Raw genomic sequence first — 19,743 nt, 5'->3', positions numbered from 1 at the left:
AAAGTGCAGAATCCCCAACATATGTTGTAGTTTTTCAAACAACTGCGCTTAGAGCGACCTCCAGATGCGCTGCTTACAGGAGGGTGTCTCAAAGTGTCTCCCCAGAAGAAAGTCTCTGATTTAATGTCTCCTTCTGTCAGAAAATAAAAACACTTCCGACAGCTTAAATAAATTACATGTAAATACTTATAAATCACTGCTGTCTTTACGGCAAGTTTTACAATAAATTCTTTACTGTCTGAAAGTTTATTTCACCAACATATTCAGTAGCAATATTCCATGTTCACACAGAGGACAAATAATGACTCAAATTTAATTCATTTCAAATAAGATAAGAGGTTCTTCGAGGAGTTGATGATGGCTGTGAGGAAGAAAGATCTGATGTGGTCAGTATTGCAGCGGTTCTCAAGAGGCCTCTGACTGAAGACGCTCTGTTGTGTGGGACAGACTGATGAGAAGGAAGCGCAGGGTTGTCCGTAATGCTCTTTGTTTTCTGAAAAATCCCTCTTTGTACAATATTCTCCAGAGGTCCCAGAGTAATCCCCAGAACAGAATCAACCTTCTTTATCGGCCTCTAGTTCTGATGCTGGTACCCCCAAACATATTGGCAAAACAGATTACACTCTCCATGTCTTGGTGTAAAAACTGAAGGATCTTCACTTTCTCAGTAAGTATGCTGCTTTTTCCCATTTTGTAAACAGCCTCACTATTGAGTCTCCAGTCCAGTTTGTTGTCAACTGTAAAAGTTATTTGCCTATTTTCACATCCTGTCAAAGGAGAAAGGGAGTAGATTTTGCTCTATATGTAAATCTATTGTTTTTCTGAACAAAATATATAATAGAGCGAACCAAAACTATTCATGGGGGTTAAAGACCACAGCAACTCATGAATAGCTAAAATATGCAAATACATGAGACCCCATTGAAAACACTTCTCTAACTGCCTGTTTATACCTTAATAAACGCACAGTGAGAACCGTCTTGGCTGTACTGCATAAGCTAACATCTACAGTCTTCCTTACTTAAGTTCTTAAAGGTACAGCCAATCAGTGCCAAGGAAAATGAATGACACTTCAGAATTGGCTGATTTGCAACCCCTAACATTGTGTCAAGTAGCATTGCTCCCAGGAGTTTCAGCTTTCCAGCTGCACTTTTTTGGTGTTGAATAATTTAAATAAGCTCTATTTGAAGTTAAGTTCCATTGTAAAATCCATGAATAGGTGAATTTGGAAATACTGAACAGTAAAAAGGTGCGTATCCATTGTATGTATATTTTTATTTGAATCGTTTGAGTGTTTTAGTGTTTCTGTTTGTAACAGATCTGTTCTGTTACTGTGATTGCTCAGTTTTCTGTACCTTCAGCCATTTTTCTAATTAGATTCTTTCAATTGTCTCAGTCTTCTGGTTTCAACTTAGTTAATTGTCACACATACTTTGTCATATATATAGTCACTCTGGCCTATTCATTCTTTTTTTTTTATCTTGCTCTTGCTTTTATGTTTTGCTGTCTCCAGTTTTTAGTTGTCAGCAATAAATTTTCAATTTTCTTCACATATTTGGGTTTTGTACGCTGGGCTTAGATTTCTTTTTTCCAACACTCTTTCAGCCTTATTTCTCTTTGCTGGTCACTATTTAGACCCTCCAGTCCAGACAACACTGACAGTTTAGTGTTTCTGTTTAATTTATAATTTAAACGTTAACTAAATGTAAAATTGGAACAGCTTTCAAAAAAATGTCCCCCATCTTGACACTTTTGTTGCCCTTTTGGCATAGAAAACAGAAAGCATGCAATAATTCCTTTATTGAATTAAAATTGTGCATTGCTTCTTAAAAATAACAGTCTATACACTGTTCTACTCTCTTATTTATTTATTATTTAGAGAACATCTTGAACTTAATAGCATTTGTAGAGCTGAAATAAACAAGTAGAAACTTTATAACAACAAAAATGTAACACTGCTTGGTATTATTTAGAAGTGGGTTGGGACATTTCACCTGAAACCATCATGGACATTTAGTGCTTAAATCTGCCTCAATTCTCAGTCTCAGTTTTCGTCATCAATACCACCAGTAAAAGTGCGACACATAAACCGATTGCACCCCTTACATTATTTTCACATCATTTCATCATATTCACTTCCTCTTTCTTTACTTTCCAACTCCTCTTCATTTTCCCAGTTTTAGTATCATGATTCAGTTTTTCTCTGAGAAAAATGTTTGAATGGCAAACAATTCATAAATACATCCTGTAAAGTATGCATAACAGCACAAAAAACAATGAAATTATCTTTCACAGAGAAAAAGTCGGCAATAACTCAAACTTCTTGATGTGCAGCGGCTGAATCTTATCTCTCTTCTTTTTGCCACTTTCTTTATAAATAAAACAGTTTTGGTTGTTGATTTTTTCCAACAATTATTTCTGTGTTGCTGTTTTGTTAGATTTCTGCTCCTTGTATTCTTCACATTAAAGCAGATGAGGAGGTTTAGCTCTGGTGAATTTGATCAGGTGCAGCAGGAGAACTTCGGTTTATTCTTGGGAGCATTTAAACTGGTCAGCGACTGATAGTGTTTCTCCTCAAAGGTGGCCTGCTTTATTACCAACCTGCCAGAGGCAAAAAAAATTATAAGTTTCCACGTGTAAAAGAGAATCTAGTGACATTGATCAGTCATTCAATTAACAGCAATCTGTTGCATTCTAAGTTTTAAGCCTTCAAAACAAATATAATGTAGAGAGGACATAAATAATTTAAACTAAACCTGGATAAGAAACTGACAGCGCCTCACCTGGCCAGGTGCAGCACAGCCTCCAGGATGTTGGAGCCGTCTTTGGCACTGGTTTCACAGAACAGAGTGTTGTAGGTCTGGTGGTTGGAGGCAGAAATACAATATTATGATTTATTATGAAGTATTTGTTTCTATTTACTTTCAGTCCGAACAGTAAATAGAAAGAGGATTTGAATATAGATCAAAAAAGATTTTATTAATTAGATAACTCATCACCACCCCATAAAGCATTATTCCTGACATGTTTATCTTTACCTAAGAGAAAAAAACCTAACCGAAAGGTTTCTGCAGCAACTTTCTGCATATTTCCACTGGTATTTTGATGATTTGTCTCAGGTAAAAGGCTCCAAGTGTTTGAGGTTGGAAGACCCCTTTGCCATCACCCCAATCTTTAGCTTCCTCCACAGATTCAGGATTCTGGCTGAACCTTTCCAAAATGTTAAGATTAAATAGTTTTGGGCTTAACTGTAATAAATGCACGTTGTGATAAATACAAATGTATCAACCGCCAAATAAATGAATGGATTCAATGGATTACAAGTTAAGTGTAATAAAATAATTTTGTTTGTCTCTACCATTGCAAGCTTTTGTCCGTAGCTGGTAGGAACAGATTTATCTCCATCTTGCCGAAGATCGCACTTGTTACCCACAAGCATGATGGGAATATCATCATGGGCCATATCCTGGAAAAGAAATAACAAATAGAGCTCTGATGATGTCATGGTGCAGATCATAAAATGTTTTTAGAAAAGGTGTAGGCTTAAGATTTCAACACAGTGCAGCACTGAATGGACATATTTCTATTTTCTTTTCACCGACATCACACCACTATCAAAGACCAGCATGCAAAACTCAAAGTTCACAGGACAGCAAAACACACCAAATACATGCCATCCATCAAAAACTTACATATCGGCTGCAAATAGGAAGAGAGAAACGTGTTTTACATTTAAATGAATTTATTGCACACATTGGTTGAAGGATTAAACAAGTTTTATGAGTTGGCTCAATGTGAAAATGTCTAGAAACAGCAGGGAAGCAAACCAGTGTGTTACCTCAATCATGTCCACCCAATCTCTAACATTCAGGAAGGTTTTCTCACAGTTGACATCGTACAACAGTAACACACCATCTGCACGCCTGAAGTAGGACTTGGCAATACTGCGAAACCTGTGAGGACAACCGAAGAAGAGATGAGGTTCACAAAAACATAAGAAAACAAAACCTTTTCACTAACATTATAACACTTTTATGGAGTAGAACAATTCCTTTTATTGTGCATGTACCCAATATAATTTTTCTTTTTCCTCACTCACCTCTCCTGCCCTGCAGTGTCCCATAATTGTAATAAAACTGGCTCTCCATCCACAATGAGTGTTTTCATCTGAAAGTCCACGCCTGACACCACAGAAAACAAAAACTAACTTAAAATCAGGATGTCCTGGTTCTAATACAATATTTATCAGCAGCTAGAGCAGGTTTTAGTTTCTCCAGCTCACCCAGAGTAGTGCTGGAGTTCAGTTTAAATTCGTTCTTGCAGAGGCGAAGCAGGAAGCTAGATTTTCCCACAGCCACGTCTCCTGCTAAGACGATCCTGTAGGCCTTCTCTGACGTCATGTAGCCGAGGTCAGCGTTTTCTTTGTCGTCATTCTGCAGAGGAGAAAGAGGAGCAGAGTAAACATCAGAGTAACCATTACAGGTTACTCTGGTCATCCATCCAACTACCCACTGTCCTTTACTCCTCTACTGATAGGGAAACATGTGCAGGAGCGAAACCCAGACGTCCGACTCACCAATGACACGTCCCACTTTCTTTTAAGGATTTTCTGGCTCTAGATTTCTTTCTTTGATATTTAGTGGGCAGGAAAGCAGGTGAGATGGGGAAGATGTTTGGCTAAGGTCAACAGGCCAGGACTCGAACTTGTGACAGCCGTGTACATGGGTCGCCGATGCACCTTCCCTGCTCTTTCTGAGGGATTTCAAGGCTTTCCCATGAAAGAAAGGGACGTCAAGAACGACATCCTGTTCAGATGCTCAATGCCTGTGAGATGAGCAGCAGCTCTGAGCCTGACAAAGCTCCCATCTCATCTCTAAGGTCGATTCCAACCACTTTAAATAGAAAGCTTGTTCGACATGCTGGTGTTTGGGATCTCACTCTTTTACCCATAATCCACATCTCATGCCTGGTGAGGGTCAGAAAACAGATGGAAAAGCAAATCTAGAAGTTTGACTCTCCGTTTTCTTCATCACAACAGACCAGAGCAATGCCTGCATTTCTGCAGAAGAGGCCCTGATCCATCTTGCCATTACAAGACGCTGAAACTCTGCCTGGTAAGGTGTGATTGATCCCTGACCTCAAAGCAGCTTTCTACCTTTTAAAAGTTGGCCATCATTTTCTCAGACTGAGAGAAGCTGGCTGAGTGTGTTTATGTATCGTAGATTAATTGGATTATTCTTGCACTCAGTGTCGCTGTTTTGAGTATGTCTTTTTGTTACCATTTTAAAAGACTTTAATAATACAAAAAGAGGGCATTAAATCATATTTTGTTTTCAACAGTGTAAAAAAAGACATGAAATGTTATATGTTTGTTTTTAGAAAATGAAACCCTTTGTCATTCTAATTTGACACAGGATCTAATCTGATGACTTATTTATAAAATGTTAAATATTCTCAATAGTGTTTGTCTTAACATACTTACTGATCAGCAACCATTCAGACTGTATGCAACATGTGGTTTGAGTAACACAAAACTACATAAAAAAGACAATTCAGCCAAGCACCTACCGTATATCCCATATAACGCAATTTGGCAGATAAAAATCATAATTCCAACAATTCAACAATGATCAATAAGCTAGAAAAATGCATCTTTTAGACCCTAAGGGATATTATTTTCTGAATTTTAAGGAACAGTACAACTTTCAATGTTTATATCTGTGGCAAAAACTCTAAAAAACACTTTAATCTGAAACTTACAAATGTTTACAAAATTATAATGCATTGCTACATTTTTCATATGCTCCATGGATAGGTTACTTGAAATAGTAGTTTCTAGCTTTTGTGTCACTCCCTCACCTGAAAGCTGATGGCGCTGATAGTTTTCTTTGTTGTCGGGGCGGGAGGCGTAGTGGAACCAAGCGAGTCAGTGGGCTTCCAATCCAAAACTGAGCTGCAGTCCGACCCGATCGCCGACTCTCCGTCCTGAGTCTCTGCTGGCTGTGACAGAAACACACACCCCGAGCAATTTAACAGCAACATTTAAATCTGGAGACGTTGACGTCTGCCATTTAATTCAGGTTTTTGGAAATATCAAAAAGTAGAGTGTACTTTCTTGAACATATATTCCTGTAGTTCTTGACTTTAATGGTAAGAAGTTTGTACAGAACCATATATAAGCGTTAACCTCTATTATCTGACCTCTGTGTCAGAGTTTTCACCCAGTATGCTGTCCTTCTTCTCTTCCTCTTCACCGTCTTGACCCTGGATCTCTGGCTCCCAGTCGTAGCCGCCATGCGAGCCTCTAAGTGTGGACATGCCGCTGTCCACGTAGATCTCAGGCAGGCTGTCCTCCTCGCACTCGCTGCTGTGTCTGCGCCTCAGCCCAGGGTCACAGATGGCCAGGGCCAGAGTATCGCAGCTGGGCCGACGCGGGTACAGAGGGAAATCATCCAAACGCTGGCCAAGCCTGAGAAAACATTAAGTCAAATGTACTCATTTATTTTGCTGACAGGAGTTTATCAGGCTGGATAAGTTGGGATTACATGTGGAGTTCCTCTAGGGTCCATTCTGGACCCGCTCCTGTTATCAAGTCATGATCTGCTCTGAAGGTCACTTTGTTTTATATTATACTTATTTTATTTTTGCTGCTATAATCACAACATGCATATGTTATAGCAATGACTTGGCTTTGTAAATAAATCTGACTTTTTCTCATCACCATAACTTCCTTCCTAATCTTCATTCATTTGTTTAATAAATATCATTTTACCATCCGTATTAACACCAATGTTTAGCAGCACCATAGCCTACAGGCTACATAACTCATTCTAATGTCTATCTCTGCTTTACAAAAACAAAAAAGCACAATTATTTTACTCAGTGTGATTAGACAGCTGAAGTGGTCAGCCATATTTCCTTCACTCACATTCACAGAACATGCAAATAAATCCTTTAAAAAATGTCTGTTGCCACCTGATGGGATGGAGGAGAAAAACCTTCTTTGAGCTTACATAGTGATTACTGTATGTCATAATGTATCTAAGAGCACACTTTAATTTTCTGACTTTGTGCAGCTGTGCAGCGAATCTAGAGATTATAAATGCAGCATGTAGATCAGTCTGCACATACCTCTGTGTATTTTATTTTACCTGTCTAATAATGCATGTGGCGATGGGTAGCAGATGCTTTTACTCCTGTTTCTGTTCTTGATGTCTCCTGGGGATCCACTGTTACCAGACTGTACCACAAAAACAACATAATTTAGTTGAAGATCTATTTAAAAAGCAAGTTTCCCTTTAAATTTGAAATAAAATGAAATTTAATGGCATATTGTTGCCTACAAATGGTCAGAATCACATCAAGTTCACAGGGGAAATGGGAGGCATTTTCAGCGTCTTTACCCTTGTGATTTTCTCCAGAGTCGACCTCAGACCGTCGTTAGAGTCATGGAGCTTCCTATTGGCTGTCCTGTCCATTCAGAGAAAAATAAAATAAAAATTCAAGGCTGCCCGTTTTATGTTCCTGTCTTTATGTTACTTTTAGTGTCAGACTTACTGCAGAATCTCAATCTGACTCTCCAGGATGTCTCGCTCGTCGGCAAAGTGTTTCATGAGCTCCTCATCTCTGCAGCAAAACACAAGACACAAACAAGGTCTAAAAATCCCTCGGTCTCTACATACCATGTTAAATATAAAACTTTTTTAAAAAAGCATTTGTGCAATATACTGTATATCATAAAGTTTATATGTTCATCCACAGCAGTGAAATCCCCAAGCTGCAATTAAAAGTTTTATATAATTTCTGAGTAACAGCCGTAAGATAAAGAAGCGACTGTGTGAGGATGATGAGCAGATCCTTGAAGGCGAAGTGTTTGTCTGCCAGTGACTTTGTTTCATCTGTTGCCAGGCAACCCTTCTGAAAAAGTTATTGTGTGTGCAGAGTCGCTCCAGGATATCCTGTTTCGGCTCTGACAAAACAAAACCTCCTGAGGCCAAACCAACGTCACTCTGCAGGTCGAGTTGGGCCCTCAGCTCCCAGTCTCTGTGCTTCAGTTCACACGGGGTCGTTTGATTACAGAAACTCCAGGTCATTTATGGGTTTCACAGATCATAAAAGAATCAGGACACCCCGGGAAATAGTTTTTTTCTAAGAAACGTTCACATGTTTATGTCTGAACTCCTTTTTTTTTTTTTACCCCTCCAGTAGGTCTTTTGTGGGCTCTAGTGTCCCTTATGTGATAGCAGGCTGACAGGAATGGGGAAGGAGAGGGGGGAAGACATGCGGCAAATGTCGTCGGGTCCGGGAGTCGAACCTGCGACGGCCGCGTCGAGGACTCAAGGCCTCCAAATATGGGTCGCGCTAACCGCTACGCCACCACGGCACGCCCCGATGTCTGAACTCCTTTTTAATTTCTGAAAGATAGAAAGTAATCTCATAGAACTTAAATGCAGATATTCTTGTTTAGTGCAATAAACAATATGTCAACAAAACATTGCAGTTTGTAGTAAAAACAGGTTAGAATACTCCACACACGTGGATGACTAGTGTTATCCCTTCAAATGAAATATCTGAATTTTAAATTTACATGCTTTATCAGGCTGTATTGGAAGGCCAATTGATGTGATTAAGGCTCCTCCATAAAAATGTTCTCATTTCCCTTCATTTTAAGGACCGGGCTGATCCATCCTTCCCAGTTCACCCTATCTGAACATTTATTGAGGGCTGAATGAGAGATTCTTGAACTTGCAACAGTGGTGCATGAAGCAGAAGAGGAACACAGATTTAAAGATGAGTAGTAAAATCTGATGGTAATAAAGTTAAAAGCTTAAAGCGGCTGTGTTGTTACGCTGTGTGATTGTGAGAGTGAGTGGGAATAAAAATAGCAATAGGTATTTTGTTCCATATAACACAGCAGGAGTGTAACAGGTAAACCTTTTATGGATGCAAACTCGACTAAAAACCCACCTGTTTAGGATTGTATTTGAAACGTAATCAATTACAAATTTATTGCTGGAACCTGACTTAATGTCGTGTTTTGATTGTGTTTCTGTGTTTGATATGATGTAAAGCACTTTGAAATACACCTATACCACATATACCTTGCTGCTGAAATGTGCTATACAAATAAAATTTGATTGATTGATTGATTACGCTTTCATCACTTGAATAGATATTATTGAATTTGAGTGAAGTGAGAGATACTTAGGTACCCCAACCTAAGTGACAGGTTTTATCATGTGATGCAGCCATCCTAATTTATTAGGATGGCATTTATTAGAAACAACTTTTTTTTTTAAAAACATTTTATTTCACGGAAAATTTCCTCATGACTGTTGTTTTGCTTTGGCTACAGAACAAGAAACAGAAAAAAAAAACAAGAAACCCTGCTCTGAGTTTCTATATTTCTATATTTTGATGTAATAACAGCATTGAACTAAAAAAAAACCCAACTAAAATAAACACCACATAGAAGAATAAAAGTATGTCAAATGATGTTTCTTTTACCGTTCTGAGTTCATGCTTTGATCAGTTAACTCTGTCTTTAATCCGTCCATCTCACTCTGCAGACAGGCAACTTTGGTCTGAGACTTCAGAAGCTCTTGTTTTAATTTTTGGTTTTCCTGAAGAAAAAGATTATAATAAATTGGCAGAAGATCAAAAAAAAAAAAAGAAGAGCAAAACAAACGTTGCATCATGAATGAACCAAAGTGTATTTGGTCTCACCAGTGTTAACTCATTGATCTTCTTCTTTAAAGCTGGGCTCTCATCTTTCACTGTGATGTTCTTGTACTTCTGCTCTATCTGTCAAAGGTCAAAGGTGTGGGATTATTTGTCCTTGCAGTTTGTATATTTTACTAAAAGCAACAGTAAGAAACCCGCTTGGTCTTAGTTTGGCTTTTTTCAATGTTGAAAATGAACATGTTTACTCACAAGATTCATTTTCTTGGGAAGGCAGACAGTGTGACTGTGGTGGAACAAATTTTTAAGAGGCAGTTTTTTGGTTTTAATCTTATTTGGTCAAACTTTGCCCCAGTTTCCATATGAAGCATCTCGATGTTCACGCTTTAGGGCAGAACTTTGCTCAAATACACCGATTGAACAGACCTTTAACATTTTGCATCAAGTTTAATTTTTTTTGAGTGAATTTATAATATGAATATTTTGCATAAATCCCCATTAACTTTTAGTGAAAGCCCCTTTTTCACCACTTGCTGCTTTGGTTTAATCCTGGTTAGACGTTTTCACATCCTTCTTTGCAGAATTTGTTGGTTTCCTGACACAGATCTAGTACACGAGTATGGCTCATATATTTCCAAGCAGCCCAAGAACCCCACATCATTGTGCTGTCACCACCATGCTTGACTGATGATTAAGTGTACTTAGATTTTAAAGCCAAATTTTTGAGTTGTCCGATCTTATGAGCTTTTCCGTGAAGGAATTTGGTTCATCCACAAATGTAAATCTTAGATGAGGATTTTGGAACAGGTTCGTCTGTCTTACTCTAGATTTTTTTATTCATGATGGTGGAGTTAAACTGGCCTGACTGTGAAAGTGACACTGGTATTCCAGCATACTTCAGTCTGCTGGCAGCTGCTTACAGGAAAGATCAGAGTCAGAGTCAGGAAACCGCCCAATTTAAATGAATTCATTTAGCAAAGAAGAGCAGTCAAATATTCAGTCGAGATTATGCCACACCAACTTCTTGTTGATTACAACAAAGAGTGGATCAAAACAAGATTGATGATATAAGTGATTTTTTTCAATCTCTAATGTGTTTCAGTGTTTTTTCTGATTGGCGTTGTTGTTTCAGAAACATGCGACTTGCAGTGCTGATGTGTTATGGTAAGACAGAATCAAAAATACCATCTGCATCCTCTGGATTTTACACTGAAGCTCACAAACTTCAGTGTCGTAACTCCTTCGCAACTCACTGAGTGCAGCCTCTGTTCGCTTCTTCTCCTAGAGAAAACACACACACATAAGATCCAAAATTACATTTACCTTCAAAATCTGTTTTCTCTCTTTAAATATGAACCTTAAGCTATCACTGCACCACCGACATAAAGTGACAGGAAGTTCAAAGAGTGCTCAGATGCAGACCGTTTGCACATTTATCACACTGTGGGAGAACACAGGTGAGCGCTCCCTGATTTTATGAGTTATTTTAGGACAAAACAAACAGCAGCTCCTTCGCTAGAGAACACTTACATAACACACCGGAACAGAGATAAGACAGCCACCAACGCTCCCATTAACATCAGGGTCACAAAATTAAATTAGGGTGACTAAATACAGTTTTCTGAGAACTGATTTGTATACTATTTGTACTTGAAACATTAGAGAATTAAACTGTAGTTGTCTGCCGGTGCAGCTTCTCAACCAACATTGATCAACTTTATGTTCAATAAGCGGAATTTTTTAAAGAAAATGCTCTTTCTTTATTTATTGAAAATGGATTCCAGTCAATAAAATCATGTGAAATTTAAAATCAAATGTATATTGTATTTATTAATTGCTCTTGTTGTGGCCTTACATGACTTTCCTCAGATACATAATGCAGAAAACGTTGATGAAACACAGAAGACTAAATTTCTAAAAGCATAGAATTACATTTGTTGTTTAACTGGAAACTTTAAACATAAACTAGCAGGATCAGTTTTAGTATTCTCATTTATTCAATGTATGTTTTAGGAGTTTGTGAGACAGATCAACACAAAGTACTGCACAATTTCTAAAAACAACATTCTGAAAAGTGTGGCATGCATGTGAAATTCCAATCACCTTTCAGTGCAATTACAGCAGAAGGTGTTGAAGTCACAGTAGCTGTGAACATACATTTTTTACATAGCAAAGAAAGAACTTCTTCAAGTGCAGAAAAATTTCAAAGTCAAAGGAAAACATTTGGCCAAACATAAAATGGGACCTAAAAGATGATTCGAAGATACTGTAAAGTGAAATTTAGTCATTTTTTTTTTAAAGTTTTCCTGTTTTCAGACTGTCCTTCCTGTGCTACACTTTTTATTTTAGCTGCATAAAAATTGGATATAATAAGTTGTATGTGATACTGAAATCTCAGACTCACACCTGAAGTTGCATTTCACTCATCCAGATTTGAAGTGCTGGCTGTTATCTGGCACCACATTGATGGTGGCCCGCCGGCAGACGACACACACATTGTCACTTTATCCTCACGCCACAACTCTTATCGCCCCAAATATGTGCAGCCTTATCATTTGATACTGGAGGATAAACCATGCCCCAGCACCTCCATCTGCCTTCCAACTGGTTTTATATCCACAGAGTTGTGAAATCCGTCTGATCAGCAGGCATGTCGGAGTTTGGATCGGTAATCTGATATACAGCTGTGCGTGTTTGTTTGACATGAGGGAAGAGCTGAACAAACTCAGCCTGCTTATCACGCTGCTTACACAAACTCCAGAGAAAGGAGCAGAAACAGCTCGCAGCAACTACCCTGGCATGTCAAAACATGGTAATCTTCTGAATGCATTTGAAAGTTGTAGCTTTTCCATGTGTTAATTCAGACCATGCCCCACCTGCTCATGAGTTTTTCTCTCTGCAGCCTGAATTCGCTGTTCCATCTCCTCCTCCATCTCACCTAGCTGCATTGACGCTTGGTCCTGTGCTCTGGAAAAGAATCGGCTCGCTATAATTCACGACCATCACAGGCGTATTCTGTGCTCCATCACAGGACCATTTAGGTGTGCTTTGTTTTGCTCACCTCTTGATGGCGAGAGCCAGGTTCTCCATGTCTGAGTTCTGCTGCTTGATCTCTTTAGCGAAGTTCAGGATGACTTTCTCAAACTGAGGAATCAGTCTGGGCTCAGTCAGGCTGATGTTCTGGTACAACGTTGCTGCCTGTTCATGCCTGAAAAACAAACAACAAACAAAATCAGGTTACCAATCACTTTTTTTTTTTGGTTGGTTGGCTTTAAGGGGGTGACAGAGACAGATCAAATATGTAGCTAATTTGGAGTAAAACAACGTCAATTTCTTGTGACCAAACATGTCGTCTGTTTAGTAGTTTTTACTCATTTTTACTTTTGTAGTTTTTTTCTGAACTTCGCAGATTGCATAATCATGTTGGGGAAACCTTACTGTGGACAGACTTTGAGTAATTTGGTAGAATAATAAACTCCCCTGCTTTATTTTGAGTAGAAATAACACATGTACACCTTAAATTCTGAATATTGAGTTTAAATTACAGAGTTAACCTCTTTTTACTGTTAAGTCAAGCCTGTTTTAGCAAAATCACGGAACGTTTGCTGTTATTTTATTGAAGCCTTTGCCAAAAACTAACTTTTAATTAAGCTGATTTACCTCTCACTCAAAACATGATGACATTTTTAGTAGAAACCCTACAATAATATGTCAACTTGAACTAAAAATCTACCTTACAGCCACAATGTTGATCAAATGTATGTCGCTATAGAAACATAACAACAAGATAAATGTTCTCTGACTCAGCAGGAAGATAAAAGTAGATCCTGTGAATGCTCAGACTGCTTGTCTAGTGAAGAGGATGAGTGGCTATAATCCTCTGCAAACAGACAACGTTACATAAAGTAATGATAATAGCCCCTCGTGACACACATCTTTCTGCAGCATCACTACAGAGTCAAACAATTACAGAGCACACACAAATAAATGAAAAAAAAACCCCCCACAGGATCAGAAGTGCAAAGGTCAAGTGTATACAGATACAGAGGTGGTTGTCAGGATGTCGCTTATAACATCGAAAGTTGGAGTTCACCTGAAGTCCAGAATGAAAAGTGAAAAAAACCCCACAAGATTAAAATGAAATTGTTTCAACATTTTCACGTTCCCCATTGGAAATAACATCCCAAGGAGCAGAATATAAATTCTCTCAGATTTTTTTGTACTAGAACGCAAGTTGAAGAGTTGTAAAGTGACAAAATGTGACAAAGTTTAATAAATGTCTCTGATGAAACTTAAAGTGGTTTATACATCCCAAACCATTGAGGGCAGACAAGGCATTTTATGTATTTTAATTAAGATAACTTGGGTTTGAGGAACAGCTACCTAATCTCTCCAACTATAAAAAGGATCCCCTAAGATTTTCTGAACAATATTTAAACCTAAACATGTGAATCTTTTTAACCAGGTCTGAGAAGACACCAAAATCTCCTCAAAAGATCTTCTAGTTACCCCAACTTCAACTAAAATAAAATTCCCAGTTGGCAAATAACAGATTTTTTATTTTTTCTAACGTTGATTCTTAGAAACAAAACATTCTATCTTTATTCGAAAAACAGATGTGAGGTATGAGCTCATTTGCAAATTATTGTCTCTCAGCTGACTAATGAACCAGAGATTGAGAACTTGAAGATAAATGAGTCCTTTTAGAAAAGACCACCACTGTGACAATTGATGTCCTGATGCCACAGTGCAGTAGCGCGAGGATCAGTCTCATGCAAGGCATGAGGCCACACACACACACACACACACACACACACACACACACACACACACACACACACACACACACACCCACAAGCCAAAACAAACACACACACGCCCACGCACATTCTCCCAAACGTCGACAAATTCACCCTTTTTTAGTCAACTTTCCTTCTTTAGCTTTAAATATGCTATATTTGGTTTAGATCTTCAATTAGATTCACTGTTTAGTAAAGCCCAAAATGTACATATGGTGTACGGTGAAACCTGGCAAACCTACCGAAACTGTTACTGGGGGTGGCAGCATCATGTTGTGGGGTTGTTTTTCTTGAGGAGGAACCAGTGCACCTTATAAAATATAAAGCAGCATTGATGCAGTAACTCATGTATGATCATCTAAGTTAGGAAAAATAAATTTATATCACTATTGGTATTGCATCTGTGTATTGGGGAATGATCTCCAGTCATTATTAGGTGATAGGTAATGTTGGACAGATCACAGGACAATACAGAGGCTCACAGGACCAACAGCTGTGTGTCGACCAATCAACCTAACATGGATATTTCTGGACTGTGGGAGGAAGCTGGACTGTAAAGAGCAAACACACACACACGCTTTGGGAGAACAAGGAAACTCCACGCAAAAAGGCACCAGCTAGGATTCAAACCCAGGACCTTTTTGCAACATCAGTGAGAATCAGAATCAGCATAAAGGACAAGTTTATTTACACTAGCGAGGGATGCTTTCAACAAAAAGCAAAAGAGGGAAGACCAGACATGTATAAACCTTCAAATGAGCTACACAGATAAAGCTAAAATGTTTAAAATGCATGTTCAGTGATATTGGAACCATGACTTTGTTCTTAGGATAACAGTGAGACCGTAAATGTCCAATTAAAGTAGAATAAAGCAAGCACTGAAAAAAAAATTATTCTGGCAAATGTTTATTATTATTACTATTATTATTATTATTATTATTATTATTATTATTATTATTATTATTATTAATAATAATAATAATAATAATAATAATAATAATAAAATATCATATACTTGCTGTTTAATTTTTACATTTATTTTCGAAGTAAATTGAGTTTATGGTAACACGTTATCAAAAAGTAAATTTTGTCTTGCCTTGAATAATAATGGACAAAAATTGGTACAAAACAAATTTAAACCACAAAATCTAAGAATAAACTGATGAGTAACTATTTACAACGTGTTTGACAAAGTGTAAGAAAATATGTGCAACTCTTCGGTAAAACCACTTAAGAGAGAACAGATAGACTGCTGATGCAGTTCGATCTTGTTGCTCTTGAGCTACACAAATAAACTTGATTGATAGACAATTAACAATTATTAATATTGGTAACACATAACGAAAAGTGAATAAAGAGTTACTGTAAGAGATTGTTCACATACTGATCCAAAATCACTTTTTGGATAAGGCAGCCTACACTTTTTACTCCTTTCCGGTCTTATAAGAAATAACTGATAATTGTTTATCCATGGTTTATTGAGTGCCGCTCAATAATCGGTGCTTTAATTTTGTATTCTTTATTTGGAGGGGGATATTTATGCTTTAAACATATTACAAAGCGCTACTAGAAGTTATATAATTTTGAACGTTTTTAAAAAACAAACAAAAAATCTAAATAGTTGTCTATTTTCACATTGTGGTCCTTCTCAGACATTCTTGTGTTTTAAGAATCGTGTAATAATTTTATTTTTTTTATAAAAACTTCATTATTCTTATTAGTCTTACTGACTCAGTTTTATGTAGATTATATCTCTTACAAACTCACTACTTTCACTGCCCGAGAAAAAAAACAACCCCGCAACCATCCACTTGGGTTTTTTTTAAATTTACAACATATGTACTTAAATTCAGAGCAGTCTTTGGTATTTTTGCTTTGTTTATAATGTTAAATAGTTCGCAGCAACGATTAAACTGTCGGTGCTTCACGCACACTGCGCTCTCTGTTGAACAGCCTCCTATCTTTCTGAACATTTCCATATTTTAACGCATGCAGCCTCCCGGACAGGTGCGCTCTCTGTCTCTCTCTCTCTCTCTCTCACCTCGGGATGAACTTGGCCTGCTCGCCCAGTCTCTTCTCGAAGGTCTCCCAGGCGATGGACACTTGCCCTCCGTCGGACTCCATGTCCTCTCCGTAGCGGTCGTGGAAGCCGTGGATGAACTCCTGCAGGGTGACGGTTCCGTCCTGGTCCACGTCCAGCCGCTGGAAGATCCTGTCCGCCTCCACCGCTGACACCTGCAGCTCGGCGCAGATCGTGAGGAACTCGTTCCTCTCGATGCGCCCGGAGTTGTCGACGTCGTACGCGCGAAAGAGTGCGTGCAGCCTGTCCCTCTCCTCCGCGCTCATACCCTTGACGGAAGACTGTGGCTGGCTGAAGGGGAAGATGAGGATGTTGCGGAAAAATTAGGATGACCACTGAGAAGGAAGGAAGGAAGGCAAGAAATCCAAATGAAGTGGCAAGTGTCTTTTCCTCGGGATGACTGCGAAATAAAAGGTTTAACGTGTAACCCGCAGTTTCGAAACGCTTCTGCCAACTATTTTCACCTCGTTTTGCATCAATCAAATTTTGGGTAAAAGTGAGTAAATTCAGAGTAAAGCGATATAAAGCTGTCTCAAATGAAAACTGCTATCTAGGACTCCGGTAACGCACCTGCCCTCAGTACCTGTGTCACAGTGTTTGCTCACCCCTCCCTCTGATTCTAACGTGAAGGCGCAGGCTTTACGCACAAGGAAAGTAGCTGCAATATCTTGTACTGAATGAACGTAGAGGGCCAGTAAAATTTATGGCAGTCAATTTTGGCCACTGTCATATTATACTTTCTCAAATTTCTAGATAGCCAAGCAGAGTGATGGGATAGAATCTCATATTATCTAATTGGTATGAGAACTAGTTAAACATTTATAATATGCTAAAGGCATAAGTGCTCAAACTAATTATTCAGTGCAAGTAATAGTTTAATTTACAAAGTACATGATTCATTATTATAAGATAAAATCTATTACTTGCTTATCACGTAATTATGAGATACATGTTCTTTTTATAAGCACAATAACACGTACACACAATGAGTATTTTTGTTTGTTTATTTGTTGTTATCTATATCTTTGGAAAGAATAAACATTTTTCACTTTCAACTAAAAGAACTTTACAAAACGGCCAGGCTTTAAAGCGCTCTTGTTCAGTCTCGCGTCCCACTTTGTGTGGCTGCAGCAAGATGAAATGCAGCATGTAACCACAATATGTACTGATAACCTTATGCTGCTGTGCAAGATACAGGCTTAAAATGAGGTCAAAGCTTCAAACTCTCTTTCAGCATTTCTACTGGAAAAGGACACAAAAGAACATAATGCTACAAGTAGCATGGTAGCAGCCTGAGATTATTTCAGCTTCAAAACCATGTTTATACACAAAAACATTATTTAATATTTTATATGTTTAGCTAATCTGAACCTTTTTTTAAAATACATATATCATTCCAGTGTTGCAATACTAAGTACGTAATAAGTATTGTGATCTGAAATTTGTTTTTCCTTCCATCATTCAGAGTAACTTCATGTGAAAACCTGGAACAACTGTTTACTTGTTTCTAACTACATTTCACTGTAAATATAAACACCTTTATACAAACAAATCTGACAGCTCACCTGATCATGACCTGCTCTTTATTGATTGAAAATTCTTCCACAGGTAAGTTCATGTCTTCTTCTTCTTTTTCTTCTTCTTTTTCTATTTGTTCCTTCTCATGTTGGTCTGTGAATCCACTGAGGAACTCCTCTAAGGTAACCGTGCCATCACCGTCAGCGTCCAGGCGGCTGAATATGCTCTCTGCTTCGTCAGTAGGAACCTGGAGCTCTTGGCAGATGGCGGAAAATTCATCTTTTTCTATCCGTCCTGAGTTGTCCACGTCGTAGGTGTGGAAAAGTGATCTCAGGCGGCCCTGTTCCTCCTCGGCTGCTTTGTTTGTGGATGCCATAGTGGTGAAGCTTGAAGTTTAACAGAGATTCAGGAGCCCAGAATTGATGATAAAAACAATCAGAGGCTGCTGGAGCTTTACTCTCCTGCAGAGTTCAACTTGCATTTCATGTTTGAAGACACTCACAGATTATGGGGAGAAGAACAGCCCCATTAATAAAAGGCAGCAGCTTCACAGATAACGCTCTGTCATTCTGTTACCTCACTTTTATATCACCCCTCCTCCTTCATATCCCTTTCTTTTTATTTTTTTCATCTGTCATGATAAATGTCCTGATAAACCAATGACAGGATCCTTGGAGATGGTGTTGCAAATGCTGTTAAAATGCTGCCACGGCTGATATTAAAGAAGAATAAATGCCAGGAAGAGAAAATGAACCAGGAGTTTCATCCAACTGAGGTGCCTTTTTGATCAGGTTTCCTAGTAGATTTTAGACTCGGGTTTTCAAGTTTGTCTGTAGTCACATCTGTCTTGAAATTGTCATCTTACAATGCAGTAAAAGTATATTTTCAATCTTTTTGTTTTGTTATGTTGAGCAAATTAAAGGTTTGTCGTCAAAGATCTAGTTAGAGAGAAGCCAGTAAAGCTGTGTCAAGGTGTGATGTGGTAATCCATCCATCCATCCATCCATCCAGCCATCCATCCATCCATCCAGCCATCCAGCCATCCATCCATCCATCCATCCATCCATCCAGCCATCCAGCCATCCAGCCATTCAAGTCACGTTGTAACACTGTGGGAGGAAGCTGGAGTAACTGGAGAGAACGGACCAATGCACAGGGAAAACATGCAAACACTAAGCAGAGAAACCTCCGGGTGGGATGTGAATCCCAGGAACTTCTAGCTACAAGGCAACAGAGACACCAGCTGCTCCGTCATGCTGCCCTGATGTCATAATACCTCCTGAAACAAGGCCGCAAAAAATCACAAAAGAATCAATCACATACAGATGACGACATTTCACATAATAACTTTAGATTAAAGCCCCCCTCTTTTTAATTTCTATGGTTTTGTGGGCTTTTTTCTTCCTAAAAGGCATTTATTGGAGAGTCCATCCATTGTCTTAACAGCTTCAAACCCCTGCAACTCTTAACACAGTGAATCTGATATTTAAATTAATGAATGCATGTGTACAGGTTTCTCAGTAAGTGTTGTAAGCAAAGTTAATAAGATCAAAACTTTTGACCTAAAAAAAGAGAAACTCACTGTTTTGTGTGTTTATGTGGCACAACAGCAACATTTTAACACTGTTGGGTAAGTAGTGTTGCTCTAATTTGTAACATTTGCTC

At 38.4% G+C, this 19,743-nt stretch overlaps 1 protein-coding gene across 1 annotated transcript; it reads right to left on the bottom strand.

Moving 5' to 3' along the window:
• Positions 1–230: 230 nt before the first annotated feature.
• Positions 231–18,668, bottom strand: rasef (RAS and EF-hand domain containing). Its single transcript, XM_028034342.1, has 18 exons — positions 18,126–18,668; positions 16,522–16,851; positions 12,743–12,889; positions 12,558–12,648; positions 10,867–10,962; positions 9,727–9,804; positions 9,508–9,623; positions 7,558–7,626; positions 7,404–7,470; positions 7,152–7,240; positions 6,202–6,469; positions 5,860–6,000; positions 4,283–4,433; positions 4,100–4,181; positions 3,839–3,953; positions 3,359–3,466; positions 2,784–2,860; positions 231–2,601 (listed from the first exon to the last, which is right to left on the bottom strand). The coding sequence occupies exons 1-18, from the start codon at positions 18,452–18,454 to the stop codon at positions 2,502–2,504; spliced, it is 2,454 nt and encodes an 817-aa protein (XP_027890143.1). The 5' UTR covers positions 18,455–18,668; the 3' UTR covers positions 231–2,501.
• Between the last annotated feature and the right edge of the window lie 1,075 nt (positions 18,669–19,743).

The sequence above is a fragment of the Xiphophorus couchianus genome, chromosome 12, assembly GCF_001444195.1.
Source record: "Xiphophorus couchianus chromosome 12, X_couchianus-1.0, whole genome shotgun sequence".
Lineage (NCBI taxonomy): Eukaryota > Metazoa > Chordata > Actinopteri > Cyprinodontiformes > Poeciliidae > Xiphophorus > Xiphophorus couchianus.
This window is presented reverse-complemented; position numbering and strand designations above follow the sequence as displayed.

What these genes read in the sequence shown, in the direction of transcription:
- rasef (XM_028034342.1), bottom strand. Translation starts at nt 18,454, where the DNA reads ATGGCATCCACAAACAAAGCAGCCGAGGAGGAACAGGGCCGCCTGAGA. An exon ending in GTGAAAACTCTGACACAGAG is followed by an intron (nt 6,001 to 6,201) that starts GTCAGATAATAG and finishes TTTCTGTCACAG; the next exon opens with CCAGCAGAGACTCAGGACGG. An exon ending in GACACTGCAGGGCAGGAGAG is followed by an intron (nt 3,954 to 4,099) that starts GTGAGTGAGGAA and finishes TTGTCCTCACAG; the next exon opens with GTTTCGCAGTATTGCCAAGT.